The sequence below is a fragment of the Anoplopoma fimbria genome, chromosome 9 (genome assembly GCF_027596085.1).
Source record: "Anoplopoma fimbria isolate UVic2021 breed Golden Eagle Sablefish chromosome 9, Afim_UVic_2022, whole genome shotgun sequence".
NCBI classification, from domain to species: Eukaryota; Metazoa; Chordata; class Actinopteri; order Perciformes; family Anoplopomatidae; genus Anoplopoma; species Anoplopoma fimbria.
The window spans coordinates 13,045,365-13,064,115 of record NC_072457.1 but is presented as its reverse complement, the minus strand read 5'-3'; the positions used below and the strand labels follow the sequence as shown (position 1 = coordinate 13,064,115).

Below are 18,751 nucleotides of genomic sequence, written 5' to 3'. Positions count from 1 at the left end.
TGTGCACATTTCAAAGAAGCAGTTGGGGAGATAGACTTTTTTAAGCTTTCTTGCTGATAGTTAGATAAGGAGACCAATACCATTCTCCCACCTGTATTATAGATATACATCGTCAGCTGGAGACGGTTTACCTTCGGGGTAAAGGTCTAGCCTGAACCTGACCAAGACTTAAAAAATATATAATCTACCAAGTACTTTCAAAACTCAATAATAAACATGTTACATTAAATAATACTAATAAACTATAATTTGTGTAAAAATGACAAATTCTGTTATGTGCTGGACAATTTCTTGGCCGGGAGCAGTGACTTTCCTGGAGCATCCTCTAGTTGCCTGGCAACTTCACCCTGACAACAAGATTTAACAAAAACTGAAGCAAACAAACAAGATGAAACATGATAATCAGCGAGCTTGAGAGGTTTTGGAAGGAAGATTTTTTTATCATATATTTTTTTAATCTTTGCACAGAGCCAGAATAAAGTTTCCCCTGTCGAGTCTTTATGCTAAGCTAAGCTAATATAAGCATCTCCTGGCTGTAGCCTCATATTTAACAGACAGATAAGGGTGGTATTGATCTTCTTATCTTACTTTCTGTGAGAAAAAAAAAAGCACATTTCTTAAAATAGTGAGCTACTCCTTACTTCAGGACTGCCTTACTTAAAACAGAATGAATGAATATTATCTTTTTTTCCATAGAAGTTTCTATTTTTTTAAGAACTCCAAAATTTATCAGAAATTATTAGGAAAACTAAACTTGACCATATTTTACCAAAAACAAAGAGAGACAAATATTTCAGACATGCTATAAATTTTAATAGACATATTGATATTTCTGTAGAGAAACAAAGTTATCCCTAGTTTTATTTACAATACAGAATACAAAAACAATTGTCACATACAGTACAATGGTAAAAACAACATAGAAGAACTTAAATAATTATTTTATTTGTGTAACTACTTAAATAATGAAAATGGTTATTCTATTCACACCACGCCGTCTCAGCAGCTACAATGCAACTTTCACATTAAGTGCTAAAAGAAATGATAATTTTCCATTTTACAGCATGAATTCCATTTGACCAGGTAGTTGATTTATTTCAGCATACACAAGCGAGGCGGGAGATGAGGAACAAGTACATCTTTAACGGACACTGAACTTCAATTAACCGTGATACTTTGAAACTGTTTTTTCAAAATGAAAGTTTGGGAGAGAGTAAAACTACAAATGTTTGTCTGATAAAAATCAATGACTGATGGTTCTGCCAAAACTCCAATTATGAATTAAAATGTCAAAAGATCAAAAGGTGGAGTTCTTTTTAAGATAGTTGAAGACATTATGGGCAAGAATGTATGTGTGCTGTGTCTGTATGAACTTCTGTCTGGCATCTGAAAAGACATCACACATTAATGTGGCTCCAGACCATCCCAGTCTGTGTTCAACTGTTTTCTGACTACAAGTAGGAGTCAGATGTTCATTAGAGTTCAATCGACCTTATCTCCATCAGACAGATCATTAGTTTAATCTTTAATCTGACTGTGAACTGCTTCCACAAAGACTTGGTGGCCTGACAGGACGTTTGATCATCTGACAACAGAGACACATTTCTGACAGTGGTAGTGAAACCACATGAATTCAATGGACTCAGCCAACTGCTCCGAATTACTCTCTGCAGGAACAGACATGCATTACTTTTACAGTAAGGGGGGGATGAAAAGTAGAAAAAGTACTTGTCCTCGCGTGTCTTTCTTAACAGAGGAAAAAATTGCATATGTATAAGTACAAGAACATGAACTGACAAGCTTAGTGTAAAACTGCTTTCTATAAACACCATTCTCTCCCATATATTATTACGCTTAAAAAAATAAACCCTCCTCTATGATAACAATAGTAATGCTATAGTTTTTTTTTTTTTTTTTTTTTTTTTTTGCAATGCTAAGTAGTACTTAGGTAAGCTCTATTGGAAATATACATCACTGCGCTATCTCTTCCCTTTATAGTCTTGAGTTCGGGTTCAGTTTTAGTGTGTGACGCCATGAAAGGAGTTTGTTAAATCATTACTGTGATAGTGTGGTGTGGGTGCGTGTGAACGTTAAACTACTCCCATTGCGCTTTTAATAAATGTTTTAATTCATTTTGAATAATAAAGTGAATGAAACAAAAAAAAATGAATACAGTGCATGAGAGCCAAAAACTCTGTTCAGATTGTATGAAACTGGTTTTGACGAAACGTTCTCACTTAGTCGTTCCTATTTCTGCGTAGGTGTCGGTCCTCGGTTGTAGATCCATTCTGTACATTGATAGAAAGTGAATGTTGCAAAAAAACAAAGTATACACACTGTATACTGTTATAGCTTTTTTTATGACAATGTGCCCACAAACTAAATACGACATCTTAAGTGAGACGACACGGTTCATCTCTCTTGTATTAGTGCCTTTAGAATAGTACAGCACAAAGCACTGCCGGCTCTATGGGACCATCGTCTCTCATTAAGAGGTGCAGAGTGTTCCTTCAAAGTCTGTTTATGTGGACATTTATTATGAATGGACCATGAGCATAAATTGGATCTGGAGCCGCACCGCTCCTTACAATTCTGAATCCTTAAAAGAACCCCTGAAAAAATAAACTGTCTCCTCTGAAATGCCTCAAAGGCAACAGATGAGCCCCTGATGAGATCCAAAGTCTTGGGTTTAAATGGTCTGTTCCTGTGGAGTCAGCCGTGAGTGAGCATTTTCTGAACGAGAGAGGAAATGTCATAGTGGATCTTCCGTAACTTGGCCGTGCTTATCAATCATCTCCACCGCTGTCCGCAGGTCTCTCCGAAGTGTGAACACGGCTTGGATGCCAGGCCTGGTGCTCAAGAGCATGTAGCTTATAGGCAAAAGAGGATGAGTCTGGTATGGTGATGAGGACGAGGAAGAAAAGCAGTCTGATGGGGATCCTTTGTGTGTGTGTGTGTGTGTGTGTGTGTGTGTGTGTGTGTGTGTGTGTGTGTGTGTGTGTGTGTGTGTGTGTGTGTGTGTGTGTGTGTGTGTGTGTGTGTGTTTATGTGTACATGCCTGTGTGGGTGTGGGGGAGATTAAGAGGCCATATTGAGGACACCTCATTAGAGTCTGCTGGTGGTGGTAGGTAGATTTGTGTCAACTTGAGGATGACAGTGAGGAGCAGCCCCCCTCTGCTCACCCCTATACGATATAGCTGGTCAGGTCCAGGAGGTACGAGGTCATGTCGATGAAGTGGTCTAGTATGCCGTCCTTCTCCTGGTCGTTGGGCATGCCCTGCTCACTCTTCTCACACTGGGCCCCGGAGTAGCCGCTCTTACACAGGCACTTGTTGGGCTCCATACACACCCCTCCGTTGCGACAGGCTGGTTCACACTTGGCTACGGCCACAGAGAGAGAGAACACAGTGGTCAAAAGTTAAGTCGGAAAAGATGAGAAGAAACAGAAACCGGTGCTCTGTTTTATTCTGAATTTAAGATCAAATACGTTTTTGAATATTTCGGCAGGCATGTTGTGCATTAATGGACCTCGTTTGAACATCTGGGAAGTAACAACACATGGACGTTTGTCCAGATGATACAACTCTAAAGGAGCAGATGCAAATCTACTAAAAGGTACTCACCAACTCTGCAGAAGGGTCCCTCCCAGCCGGGGCTGCAGCAGCACTTGCCAGTAGGGGTGCAGTGTCCGTTCTTACAGTGTCTGGAACAAGCTGTCATCAGCAGCTCTGGAGGCTCCACCTGACGCTGGCACTCCTTCGGGGCATGAGGCCTGTAACAGTTGTTAGGAGGGAAAGTTAATATGTGGGGTGGACACAAGAGTCACATGGGATGCTAACGAACAACAGAAAGTAGAGAGAGGCATTCATTTATACTACTGATTAATGTATTTCAATAAAGACACACCCTGATAACAATATGATATCATTGTGACACCAAACAATCCCTGAATCAGAGCCATTTAGGGAACATCATTTGTCAATATATTGCTTTTAAGACAATTTCATTAACACTCTCCCAACTGAGATATTTCGGCTTGTATATACACACTACAAATAGTGTGTATATGATAACAGAATCTAATGAATATTTAGACATTTAACAGTTACTCTCAACTCCTTTACTTGACACCCAAAATACTGTTGGTTATCATTCAAGCAGTCTACTATGGGGGGGATTACAAAACATTTACATTTGTCCCTCTAAGTTTGGAGGGTTAAGTCCTTCTTCTTTAGTTATATCAGGTTAAATGTTGAGCCTACATCCAACTATGACACAATGACATATTTGATCTTGAGTCACGCCACTCTTTACAATTTTGAATCTTTAAACAACCTGAACAATGTACCGCCTCCACTGAAAAGCCTCAAATTTCTTTTTGGCAACAGATGCATCCAATAATAATAACGTATGTTCTGAGCATAATTATAGCTGTAAACAGGGTCCTATTGTATTATCAAAGTGTGCTGTCAAGGTGTGCAGTTATACAGTAACTCCACGTTTGGATGATTTGATATCATGAGATTTGTTGTTTCAATTCTACCTACTTTCTCAGACTTCGGGCCAGTTACACCACACGGCTAATCAGTGATGTATTTGTTTTGAGCTGAGCGGCCGTGCAAATTTGATAAATTGGGAGGGTGGCAATGTCCAAAACAGAAAGGACTTTTTCAGTGTCTACCGGTTGGTTGATAGAGGTGGTAATAGATGGTTTCCTTCTTCATATGTCTGATTTCAGGCACACAATAGTAAATGAGTCTGTTACGAATAAAGAAGAGACTAGATAGACAGATCTTATTATCCAGATCTCCAGTTTCATGCAATATGAATTACTTTTCTTTAAATAGCCTGCTAAGACACAAACAAAGAGCAGGGACTTGGCAAAACAAAACCCTCATCCAACTCTTATTGGCTGAGGTACACCGTAATACTACACTATGATTCGTGGCGGTACTGTATGAAACATGTTCTATTTAAACATCCAACATTTCTTTTGGATGCATCATGACAGCTGTAGCCATTTGTTTACTGTAAAGCTATTTTTGAATGTTACAACTGGAAGGATTAACTCATCTGCCATCATATGTTGTGTTTATGATCTCAGATGATAGGCTTTGTTGATATGTGGCCAAAGTGCAACATCACTGTTGAAATGATGTACAATCAGAAGTATGTATTTAACCTCTTTAGCATGTTAAATATGTATATGTCAATACATTTTCCAATGATATATCATTCACGTGTTAGCAGCTTTGCTGTATATTGTCGATTTTTATAATCAACTGTCTAAGAAGGATTTAAACTGTACAGCAGGAACAATACCCGTGTCAAGTTTGGCGCATTTATTGTTTTGACTTGTTTTCCTTAAATTCTCCGTACTTGAAGAACAAAACAACGCAGACATGTCGGGTTAAACAGAGGGCTCTCGAAGGTATGAAAATGATTTGGAAAATGAAGACACACACACACAAACATCTCCACACCATATGCGTCAAGTCTGAACACCAAAGAGACATATTGTGATCATTCCATATTAAGACAAACACCCAGACACGCACATCAGCAAATGGGCTGAAACAGAATTATTTCATATCACGCTCTACAAATCTGGAAATAATACAGTGTGTAATCACGTTCAAATGCAAAGCGTCTGTTGGTGCCTGTTGCCCACACACATTTGTCTGTGTATACATTTGTAAAAGAGAGGCAGGGGAGAACTATGGACGTGTAAACAGTTCTGCTCTACTGAGGTAAGAAGCTAATGAGGCTACACTATTTGCTGTGACTGAAGGACATACACTCGTACACAAGGGCTTGGTAACTGGACTCCTGTAGACTGATGCTGCTATGAGGGCTGAAGAGCAATAGTAGTGAGGTCAGTGTGTATATATGTAATGCTTAGTCCATGTAGAGCAGACCTCATCAATCATGGCTGGAGAGCAAATGGTCAATCAGCAGTAGCAACCAAAACGAGATGGAGTTCAGTCCCTACGACCAGGGTGACCATTTTGTATATAAAATCTGAAATCAGCGATGTTTGAAATGTCCTGTATTACATACATATATAGCTCTCAGTAATCTGAAGGGGGGATCTTTTTATAGAGTTTGTTGAGTCACACCTGTTCTGACCTTCAGTAGTTGGGGAAATATAATATTTGTTTTACCTATTGTACAAGAATTACTGTGTGGGACGACACATGTTTCAGCTTGAAATAAAAGTCTGTCAGTTGTTAGATAAATGATTGCAATTACAAAGTTGTGTGGTAATAACTGTATTTATTTGACTGTGCTGGTGTTTACTTCTTGTTTAAAAAATGTGTTGCAAATGTTCTGACAGACACACTGACTAATGGCACTGTGCGGTGACAATACCGTGACTGTGTGAGTTTAAGTTGCTTTAAATTTGGATGATGGGAGGGCGGGGCGAGGGGGGAGTTGATTCCCATGCTCCCATCAGCACCCAACTCCAGACTCCATCCGTGCTGGCTTTTGTTGTTGCAGGCTGCATGCAGTTAAAAAAAAGAGCGAAGGAGTGAAGCAAACAGAAAGAGAGGGAGTGAGAGAAAGAGTAAGAGTCCCTGGAGGATTGTGTGTGTGTGTGTGGGGGGGGGTCTGTAGCTAACACTGTTAATAGCAGGCAGGGGTCAGCAGCGCTACTAAACAGTCTGTACGACTGCCAGGGTGGCTGTGAAAACAGCACCTGCTGGTAGCGCCACTTGACAAAGGCAGCTGGGTCAACAGCCACTGTGGGAATTTATCAACTTTGGGAGGGGTGGTGTTATGTGTGAGAGCAAGGGAGTGGGAGAAGGGCGACAGTGCTCACACATGAGGTGGTTACATGGACAGAGAGAGATGATGATGATGATGATGACAACATCGAAAATACAGATCATGTCATCATTTAAATGAAAATAGCGTAGAAAGTGTGCAAGGCATACTAGTTCAGGCATGAGTGCACAGCTGTAAAGATAAGGCAAAGAACAAGGAAGATGAATGCAGGTAGACTGATTTGTGTTAAAAAATGCCCTCCCCTCTGTCCTTACATCAGGGGAAGATGAACACATAACATATCATAACACTGACATCCATTCAGGTCTGCGCCATCAGAGCAGTGTGAATGCTCTGCCTCAGATTCGTTCCTGATCTGTTTAATCATTATGTTTGTCAGTGTGTGTGTGTGTGTGTGTGTGTGTGTGTGTGTGTGTGTGTGTGTGTGTGTGAGTGTGTGTTTAGCTTGTTGGCTCGCAAGGCCTGTTTGATTGACATGAGGTATATGTGAGAAAAGGGCCGTGGAGTGGTGTACATTGTGTGCCCTAACAATGGCTTAATCAAACGGCCCAGTGTGGTCTCTTTTGCTGTTTTGTCATCCGACTCCATTGTTTGGGGGCTCCTTTTGTAGCTTCATTCCTTGTTTTAATTGTGCAAGAAATTTACTGTGTATTGTAGGAGCCAGGGCTATTCAGTGCGACTGGCAAGCAGCTTTGTCAAGGGGAGGAACACAGCAGAGATGTAGGAAGATTTAGGAGGGATAGGAAAATAAAGAAAAGGCTTTTTTTTTTTCTGCAGCGTGCTGGGAGCTAGCGTACCGCACGCTCACACAGGCTCACAGATGTGCATGTTCGCGCGTACGCACCACCCACACAGTTTATATCTCTCTCCACACACACACACACACACACGCACGCACACGCACGCACACGCAAAAACACAGAGAGGCACACATACAGATAAACATATCCACAAACGAGCACCCGCTGTCTCACTCCCCTATTCCTCCAGTGATTTGTGACTTCCATGGCTAATGCAGTTCATAAAGGAGGTCTCAGGACCCTATTCGAGGTTTGCTGTGTCTTTTTAAGGTCTCTGCTCACTGTAATTCAATCAGTCCAGCCTGCAGCTGACAAAACCTGAACGTGTGAAAGCTCTTTCATAATACTGCTCTCCCTTCTTCTCTGTGGAGGGGGGCTGTAACAAATAGAAAGGCAAATTGCATTTTACACCAGAAATCAGCAGGAGGTCTGGCTCTCTACTGCGTGTTACAATTACGCTATTGCAGAGGACCAACTGGAAGAGAGGAGCTGATTCTGTCCAACTGCATGGATGGAGTGCAACATGTGCTTTTTAAATTATGGTATGATAAACATGTAACTTTTCTATATGACTCCCATGACGCATTGAGTATACACAGAGGGGCTGAAACAAATACAGGTTTTTTGCTGTATCATAATATCTTTCTGTGTTAGCATGTTTATTTTTTTCTTTCTAGCATTATTTGTTCCTGGCATAAATATAATGCTCTCACTGTATAAATATTTACGTTATCAAATGCAGACTCAATGGGACTGTAAAAGTAGCCAAACTTTCCCATGAATACCTGCGTACAGTATATGTGCAGAGTGAACCACAGTCAAACTAAAGATTATTTCTGTCTAAGGGCCTTTGTTTTGCTAGATTACTGAATGATTAAGGTTAATATAGTAAGATTGTTGAAAAGCAAAATAAAAAAAAATAAAAAAACAACTTCAATATTATGTTTTGTCTCAATCAGATATGACATTATTTACATATTTGATATGCATTTATACGTAGTTTTTGTTTTCTTTTATGTCTGATGCCTTTTTAATATGTACATTTTGTTGCTAGACAATTTAACTTGCCTTGCCTTCGATAAAAGATGCCCATTTTTACCTTTGGGAAGTAAATCTAAACTTAAAGGTCCACTTACTACAGATTCAGAGCTCTCAACTGCATGCCACGGCTACAATATAGAGACTATATGATTGGAAATATTTCTATCCAACTGCTTTACCACAAACAAGCCTTGTCTTGCTCTCTGCCTCTCTATTTCTCTCACCCACATACACTCTCACACCACACACATATCTGCATGTTTCAAAATGCATGGTGGCCTATTTATTATTGGAGGGGCACTCCAACTGACAAACAAATACCTAGAAATGAAGTCATCTGGCCAGGACATGTTTACACAAACACTGCTGAAGGATTTTATGGCTGATGTTTCCCTGTAAGCCTTTGCCGCCCTCCCTAACAGTTCCTTTTTTCCCTTCCATGTTCCCAAACACAGCGCTAGATGCTATACTGGACCACAAAAACCACCATACTCTAAAACAAACCACTTTATGAGAGGGCTTTAGGGTCCAGATGTCCTCGCAGTATGGAAAAGAAAAAAGGGGAGGACCACCAGACTTGATAACGCACTGAGGTCAGACATGTTAGCTACCCCAGTTACTCTCCCCCTCCCGTCACCCCCTCTCCATCCTCGCTGTAACAAGATCATAATAACGAAGCCAGAGAGTATTAGGAGTCAAGACTCCAACACCACAGGGTCCACACAGACTAAACAAGTCCACTTGATGGTGGAAAGAATTGTTCTTTGGGAGAAATGTGTGCAGCAGTCATGCCAGAAAACATAAATAAGGAGCGAGCCACCGGGGACCCTTTGAAACATCTGGGGTGTAATTAATTGTGCTAATGCCTGGGTGGCACTGTCGTCACCCAGGCATAATCAGCTGCGGATATGTTTCTATTGTGATTCCGAGAAATGCAAATTCTCTCTCTCTGAGTCCGCCTCTCCTACTTCATCTGCCTCTCCTAATCAAATCGGACCTAGCCTAAAGAAATGTTTTTCATTTGGGACTTGTGCATTCTTGTATGTTTAAAGTTGGACTCGACCCACTCACTGACCTGAGCAGATGGGCCTAACCCTTCAGATTCTCACTCTATCAACTTCCTGCAAAAGTGCTGATAAGAAGATAGGCAGAACGTGGGGAGGTGGGGAACTGAGCTTGAAAATTAAAATGCAATTGGTTTGAATTACAAAGTCTGCTGGTGTTTGCGGTGATTTCCTTGCTGCCAGGGTAGTATATCAGACACATATGCTTATACATCCCTACTGTATCTTGTGGGATGAATTCATGCCCTGTCTGCACATTTTATCGTCTTGAGTGACAAATTATTCTCACATGTACTTGGCTTTGCAAAAGTAGTTTATAGATCCATCCCTATCAGAATAATTTCTAATACTGTGGTGCATATGGTTGGGATTATGACACAGTGACACACACATTTAAATTATGAAGTATTCCCCACACATTCAAGATGTTTAACATCAACTAATGAATCATCAGACTGCCCAGAAATAAAGCAGATTGCCCCACTTAAAGTTAAGTTGTGTGTGTGCTTTGTCTACAAAATGACAAATAAAAGTTGCACTTTGTTATATGCATCAACATGTGTGAGTGTTTCTACGAGTGTTGAAATAAAATATGTAGAAGCCTCTGTGCTTGACAACAGGTGCCTTTGTGTTTTCCTTACTCTCAGCAGAATGAACCCTGCTGTCAAATGCTGTGAAAATAACCAGCAGGCAATAGTTACTAATGTGAAGCACGGGCCAGCTAGTCAGTGTTTCTGTTAGCAATACTTTACACTAACATTTTGAAATGCTATGCTTATTCTCCACTTAGTGCTCAGCATTTGTTTTGGCTCAGGAAGGTGGTAATGTGATGACATGTTGAAGGGCACAAAAGTTCTGGTGACAGCAATATGTTTAGTGTGTGTGTGTGTGTGTGTGTGTGTGTGTGTGTGTGTGTGTGTGTGTGTGTGTGTGTGTGTGTGTGTGTGTGTGTGTGTGTGTGTGTGTGTGTGTGGAGAGGACATGTATAGGTAGTGAGCAAGAAAAGACGTCACTGCAGTGAAATGTGATTAACGATGGATCCATTAGAGTCAGTATCATGAGTGTCTTGTATGATATACTGTGTGTGGAATCGCTGTAGTTTCACCTTAAAACAAAACCAGCATGGAGTTACGGATGGTGGGCTGGTTTGCTGGAGTTTCATTAGTTTACATGAGGGATGACTTATTGATTGAACTGAGAAAAAACTATATACCGCAACAGTTTACAAACAATCAATGGCTGAAAGAATACGGTTCACTCAATCCCCTTTCCAAATCTGAAACAAACCATCCCGAGATAAAGAAAATATTTTGAATGTACCTTTTCGGGTCAAACAGCTTGTAGAGTTTCCCGCTGTGTGACTGCGCCATGCTTTTACTGCTTGCCAGTATGTAGACTTCACCTGCAAATAGGAACAGACGCATGGAAACGGGCCGTCAGCACTATTTGCATTACAGATTTTGAATGTGCATCATATGTCCCAATAATCAAACGGTCTTACATACATGCAATACCTGTGCCAAAATGAGGAGAGGAGACAAGAGGAAGCAAGCGATGACAAGAGGACAACAGGAGAGGACATGAGGAGATGAGGAGAAAGAGTGTGGCTTCAGCTTCTGCATTGCTGCACTTGCCAAAGGACTATAAGAAAGAGTTTAACGGGGCAATTGGATACTCATGACTGGGAACCAAGCGGATAATTTAATGAGGAACAAGCCCACAAGAAAATTCCATAAGGGGACAAATTGTAAACATGTGTGTGTGGGGCCCACACTTTGGGACACACACCCACCCCTCCATGATTCTTGCACTACTTGCAAATCATGATCAAATGCAGGAATCTTTGAATACCTCGTCAAATAATGACTCCAAGACCTGGCAAGAAGTGTGATCAAACATTTCTGATGGATGTGTGAGTGAGCCACATCATGTGTTCATGCTAATCAGAAACACCAGAGCTGACAGTTATTAATTCTGTGTGTCTGGTGGGGGTCCAGCTGGTAAAAATGTTCTGTATCATATTAGTCTGCTCACCTCAGCTCACCCTACCTTATCTTAACGCTGCAGTCCCCCCAGGTAAACAGTAACACATCTCTCTGCACATGCAAAACATTGCATTGTAGGTGGCCCAGCTCATAAGTGGGTCTTTTTGCTATCTTATGGAAATTACAATTATTCCAAAAGGAAGTACGCACTCTTTAATATCCTGTTGGGAATTTGCCATAAAGGTAAGAACGGTAATAGTTCCCCTGTAGATTTGAGCCTTACTCCTTCTAGGCTAGGTGTTGCAATTTTTCCAGATTTTTAATCATGTTCTTATGCATCCAATCGCGTTGGTGCAAAACATTACAAACACATTTTTGAATAACCAACTGGAAAATTCTTCAACGTGATGTTAACATTTGCACCATTGATAAATATACAACAAAATGACTCTAAGCCATGTTTTTCCATAGTTTTGCCATCCGTGATTTGAAGCCAACAAGCCTTCAAGGGTTCATGTTGTAAAACCCACAAGGGATTTTCAGAAAATATGTTCACACATAACTGTAACTAAATGTGGATGTAGGGAGGAAGAACAAAACAAAGAAATAGAGACATGAGAAAGAGAGCTAGAATAGAATCTGAGAAGAGATAGATAATCTGCATAACTGTGTAGGTTTCTTATCATTGCCCTACTGACCCAGTTCATCCTCTCCGAAACCCAGGATGTGTCCCACAAGCATGGAGCCACAGGAGCCAGCTGAGCCCAGACACAGAGCTTTCTCCTGCCACTGTTCACCACCTGCTGATGTTGACAATGTAGATTTCTGGAGGATCCGCAGGTTACTGAGATAAACCAAACACACACAGAGTAGGTGAATTACTATAATCATTACTTTTTCGGTTTATCCCCCCAGATACTGTTTTGTACTACACATGACATATACAGTTCTCACAATCATAACTCGTTGTACAAGTGAGAAATACAATGCAATTCATTTGCCGCAATACTAAGCACATTTCTGTTGAGATCAGGAAACAGGGACAACTTTTACTTCATGTAACATGGTTCATTGACCCATCTTCCCTTTTCCACCCCATGTCTCACATGGTGTAATTTAAGACCTCAGCTTTTAGTTTCAAAACAAACATCATGCTGGAGCCTTCACTTAGCCACAACAGTATGCCCTCAAATTGTAATAAGGCCCAGAATTAACCGACCACACATTGTTTTAAACACAGTGCCAACTCCTGATAGTGTGCTCTCCCCCTGCTATTTACTTCCTTTGTTTACTCAAGCGTCAGTGTTTGACATCAGCAGAGTAGGATAAATTACAAACCAAAGAAAAGTGTGAACAGCACAGAGCAGGATGTCTATCTCCATTTACACTGGATGGGGCGTGCTGAAGTGGTGACAGTAACATAAAACTTGTTTTCCCCCACGTGGATGGAACTTTGTGTTTACTTTGGCACATGCCGATGCAAGGAACAGATTTTCTGTTTGAGGAGAGAAGAAAGTGTCATGTGGATCTCAATAGGGCTGAAGATGTTTGTCTGATTACTTGTAAATCAAGTGCACTTGAATGCCAATAGGATAAAGCCACTACTATGTCTACAAAAATAAAGCTAGTCATCAAGTGTGCATGGAGTCAATCTAGATTTCACAACACATAGCAACTTCATTTCAAGTTCATCATCACTGTTTTAATAGACCTTATTCACAGCAGATATTTTGACATGTCATAATAGAAAAAGCACAGCTGAAATTGAGATAACATGAACAATGGCTCAGTTACATTAAGTGTGGTTGAGCCAGAATGCACAATACCACCCCTAAGTGGAATGCAGCTATCATTAATGTTATCAAATACACCTCTGCTTTGACATACCATGTCTGCTGAGAAAATGGTCTAAAGTCAGTCCTTTTTCATTCTTACCCATTTTTATCTCCAAACACATAGCTGCCATAAAGTCTTCTAGACTGGCAGCCTCTGTAGATGAAGCCCCCCACAGGTGGTGCTCCTCCACTGGACTGCAGGTCATAGACAGAAGGTTCATTTTCTGGGGACGGACAAGGAGGCAAAGGTCTGATTTAGGCATTGATGACTTAACTCCGGTTACTAGAAAAAGCACTAGAGAGTGTAGTACCGAGGCTGCCATCCGCGGCGCCATCTTGATGTTATAATCATTTTGTATAAAGTTTGTGTTGAAATAAAAAAGATTAAGCATGTTTACTTAATTTTAACAGTAGTCTATTAAATATTATGGTTGTGTGGTTCCTATTAGGGAACTCAATTAAATGAAAATAAAAAGAGCAGAGAGTGCATCTCATTTTAAATTCGACAGCAATGTATTTGACTTCTTCCTTGGCAGACAACTTAGACTTTATTACGGCTTCATCAAAACTGGAAGAGAAAGCATTCATCTTTTATTAATAAGGGTGATTTTGAGGCAATATGGCATGTTTTCTGGATTACAGTTGTCTTGGCAAAGGGATACATGAATGAAGGTTTGCGGTCATTAAAAATGTATGATCCAAGACTTTGTGTGCTTATTTCCCAACTCTACTCACTTAAGAGTTTGGGTAACTGGCTAAATCAGGTACCAAGCGAGGATTGGTCTGTGGCAAAAAACGGCACTTTGAATTGGAGTGAGAGATCAACGTAGAGGGAATAATTTGGGTTTTCAAAACAACAACTTACTGTGGCAAAGATAACCAGCCATGTAATTTGGAACAAACAGCAGTCATTTATTTGTTTGTGTGAAGAGAAGAAGGATAGCATTGTGAAGTTGCTGCTGTTATTGATTATTATCTCAATGTGAAAGGAGCAAGGCCCCTCTCAGCTGTGTTTTCAACAATGCTAAACCATCATTCAGACAGATATTGTTGTTGACAGCCTTAAATTATATTTGTGGACACAATCGCACATTCCCTTGGCAAATCCACACTTGACAGGGGGGGAATCTTTCTAGATCACATCATTTTCACATTCAACCTTCACTGTCTCTGCACTCAACACAGGGTGTTTTCTGAATGGGTTGCCAAAATACCATGTTCTTACAAAATGAAAGACATTCGTAAAAACAGATGTTATTTTCAGCCGAATAAATCTGAAAGATTATGTAAGAGGTTAATGTATTTTCATTTCTTTCTTTATATGTAATGCTACCAAACAAAAAAAACACAATTTTTTTTAGAAAATCTCATGGAAATTGGAACTGACCATAATCTTTCCCCTTAGTGATCTCCAGTATTCTTCCTGCTGATGTATTTTTGCCACTGGCATCTGTACATATGATCGGGAGACTCCCATTGTCCGTCTGAAGCCGATCCACTGCACACCTACAGAACAGAATATAGGATGAATACAGGAGACTCAGGTAAAGTCTTGACCCCTACCACATACAAGGTGATAAATTGGCATAAGAACAGTCTGAGTTTATAAAACTCTTTCATAAAAACAGCATTAATAAAACAGCACATTAGGATAATTGCTATGTGAGCTAATCATTTTTGACAGAACAAAAAGCTGCAAATGTTCGAGTCAGTCATACAGTAGCAGCCCAATTTCGAAGAGTGGATCTCTTTAGCCAGGAACAGCGGTTTAGTTCTTCAGTGTGACTTTACTGAAGTTTTTCTCATCGCATGTTTCACTCACCTGCCTGGGTCATGTAATCCATGAGCAAAGATTTCAGGTGGCTGGTTGGTGCTGTTGAAGTACGGATTGTTCCGCGGTATGGAATAAGGTGACGTACAGCTGTCTGTGTCCACATCTACCCTCAGGATGGACCCTGTGAAATCACTGCATTCAAACACAAAAAAATACACCTTCACGATTGTTGGAGCTAGAAAGGATTCAATTTTGGGGAACAAACGCCAGCACAGGACCATTTATAGTATGATTCTAATATTGCCTACACACTATGAACGACAAAAGCATCAAAGCTGCCAAGCGTATTCCATCTACATTGTCAGCGGGTTGCCATGGAAGTGTTGCTCAAGCTCTAGTTTACGTAGTTATTGTGTTAAATAACACTGAGAACTCGCCTCTGGCCCTTTTTTTTTAGATGAAACAGAACAGGTTGAAACTAGAAATGTGTGATTGGTTGACGCATTGCTGCAACATTGAAGCGTTGAAAAATGTTTAGACCAGCTCAACTTTGATTTGTAGCACGTAACCGCCCGTCATGCAGCAACAAGTGTCAGTCATCAGTTTGTAGACAACAAATTGAATTTGACTGTTGTTGTGTCGCTTGTAGTGTGAACGTAGTATAAGAAGTCTGATCTCACCTGAGCCCATCCATTTCCTCCATATCATCTAAGGTGATCATGCCATCTCCCAGGACGATGTGCAACAGACCATCAGGGCTGAACAGAAGTTGACCACCGAGGTGCTTCCTGTGCAGCTCTGCCACTTCCATCAGCATCCGGACAGTCCGGGTGTCCACCTGGTTCGGGTTTTTCCTAAGGAAAGTGATAACACGTCAGTGTCCCTGGGTTTCTGAAACAGGGTGCAAAAATGATGGTTGCTAAGCTACTAATTACAAAATATATATCAGGAGTTTGTACAATATTTTCAAACCTACATGCTTCCACACAGTCTCATAATTATTCAAAAGTCTAGACCGCATAAGGTTCTTGGTAAGTAGCTTTTGTACCGGTTGGCTCTTGATTGGGGTGAAAGCCACTGAAGAAATGCAATGTAATGTTTTAAATAAACTGCATAAGACATGATTTAAAAAATCCTAAAATGACTCTGTAATTATTTAGAGGAATAATTGTGTTTGTGTGTAAAATGATACCACGGCATGGATAAGAAATGCTGACAAGACGTACGAAAGAATATCTAACATTAAATAAATGAGTTTAAATAGTGGAGACATTAAGTCTAATTCAGTGTCTCAGTAAGGCAAAGACAGTGGGTGGAGATGTAACACAGGATTCAAATGTTGCACAAGTTCTAGTGCAAAGTGAGGATTTGGCTTCAGGGTATCAGCAACAAATATTTCATGATGTGTTATTTTGGGTAGTCCTGCAATTTTTATAAAGCAGCTTGCCAAAGAAAGAAAAATGACTCTCTTGAGCTACCATGAAATACTTTAAGTGTCATTTCTCTATTGGACCCCCAAATTAAGGTCTATACGCTGTAGTCACCAAGACTGCGTGCCAAGACTATAATTAAGATTAGATCATTAAGTTAAACTTACAACTGTGATTATGCAAATTAAAATGTAACACTTAAACACGTTCGTGAGAAAAGATTGTTGTCTAAATTACAGGTCATTGTCAAGGGAGTGTGAGGTACCGGCTCAGCAAAAGGCACACATCGCTATCATCACAAGAGTGTTTGCAAATGAACGCCCATATTACTGTGTGCTGTAGAAGCTTTTGTATTTACTGTGGTTACTATGGTCTCTGGCAAAAAATGTGTTCCTTCAGGATTTTGTGATCAGAACTTTTACACAACATCCAATAAGTTTCAATTTCAACCTGTTCTTAGTCATTTTATTGCATTCAAAAAGCTTCCAACTTTTACAAATCGAACCATTTGACTTTTAGAGCAGTGAAATGAGAGCGTGCACTCAAAAGCAGATTGTGGGAATTTTTACCAATAGTCATGCATCGCTACAAATTACGACTGACCACATTGTAAACTGTCCTGTGTTTTTCAGTGGTTAAATAAGTGGGCTAAGGCTTTGCATGAAGAAATGTGTGTGTCCACGCTATATGAATCCCCAATAGTTAAAAGGTCAGTTTAATGTTGTGCAGACTGTGAGGCAGCTGAGGTTTTGGTTTCCTTTCAGGCAGTGAACGGCCCATATTTAAGGTAGATTTGGCACACACTTCTCCCATTACCTCGAAACGGTGTATTCAACCACACGGAGAATGTGGTCGTGTGGTCCGATGGCCCAGCGCTCTTGGTTGGTGGTGTAGGAGACGTAGAGCTTGCCATTCTTCTTGTAATTGGGGTGGAATGCCAGGCTTAGCAGGCCCCTTTCATCTCCGCCCTGCAGTCAGATGAGAAGCACAAAAGATCCAGCAGTTAATTATGTCCCTCCTTGGCTTCTGCTCGGCTCTGTGGGGTCGGAATCACCCCCCTCGGTCATCTTCATCATCACCAAGACCACTACATGCCAACCCTGCACACCCACCACCCCCCCACCTCTTTAATTCTTCAACCTCTCTAATCCCCCTTTTTTTATTTATCCATCACATTCCCTTTCACACCCCTGCTATTCTCCTATTCTCTCTTTTTTCTACCCTCGCCTGTTTCACTTCACACCTTCACCACCCTCCTTGAATATACCATTACCAACCATTATAAAGCATTTGACTCTGGGTAGAGCTGCACCTCCTCTACAAACCCCCCGCCTTTGCCCAGTCCTCTCTGCGGCATGGTTATGTGCGCCTGTCCACAGGGTTGGGGGGCCCCTGCGACGCCCAGGCCCTCCCGGTGGCCTCCATTGTGCTGTGATTTGTGTGTGTAATCTTTGGGGGATATCCGTGAATGCTACGCTGAGTGGCTGAAAGAATTTATTAGCTCACTCACAGTTCATAGAGAGCACAAAAGTGCAGAGTGCTTCAGTCCGTGCTTTTTGCTCCCCGTCCCCTCGCTCTTTACTGGTTAACACAAAATCCATGCAAAATCCAAGGCTTGGAGGAGTTGAGGGGAGAGGGAGGGGGGGGGGGGGAAGAGCTGCCAACTCCCACTGTCTTGGCAACATGTTTAGAAAACATCTAAATTGCTTGTGTAATATGTAAACCTTTGTCTCACCCCGGAGGCAGCTACATCAGTTGTCACTACCCTGGTGGTCCTCCCATCATAGTTAGCTGTAATAATCAGCTACAGCATTTCATTCCCTCGGCAAGACTAGCCAGGTCGCCCCTTTTTTAGGTTGTACTCTCCCTCACTATTCCTTCTTGACAAAAGAATGAACAGAATGCAAGGCTTAGGTGTGAATAATGTTTATAAAGTGGTCCCTGTGTGGTTTTATCTCTCTAAAACAAGCTTGATTCTTAAAAAAGAAAAAGAAAGAAAAGTGAGCATCATGCAGAGAAGTTATCTCACTCAT

General features: G+C 40.9%; 1 protein-coding gene across 1 annotated transcript in view; it reads right to left on the bottom strand.

The window, feature by feature from the left end:
* Positions 1–791: 791 nt before the first annotated feature.
* The window catches only part of hhip (hedgehog interacting protein), a 33,798-nt gene continuing 15,838 nt past the window's right edge, over positions 792–18,751 (bottom strand). Inside the window, exons 5-13 of the mRNA XM_054604241.1 lie at positions 17,535–17,686; positions 15,969–16,142; positions 15,337–15,480; positions 14,902–15,020; positions 13,615–13,738; positions 12,378–12,523; positions 11,015–11,096; positions 3,624–3,772; positions 792–3,381 (exon numbers count right to left, since the gene is read on the bottom strand). Of these exons, the coding sequence (XP_054460216.1) occupies positions 3,185–3,381; positions 3,624–3,772; positions 11,015–11,096; positions 12,378–12,523; positions 13,615–13,738; positions 14,902–15,020; positions 15,337–15,480; positions 15,969–16,142; positions 17,535–17,686 (1,287 nt within the window). The 3' untranslated portion in view covers positions 792–3,184. The remainder of the gene's footprint in view (positions 3,382–3,623; positions 3,773–11,014; positions 11,097–12,377; positions 12,524–13,614; positions 13,739–14,901; positions 15,021–15,336; positions 15,481–15,968; positions 16,143–17,534; positions 17,687–18,751) is intronic.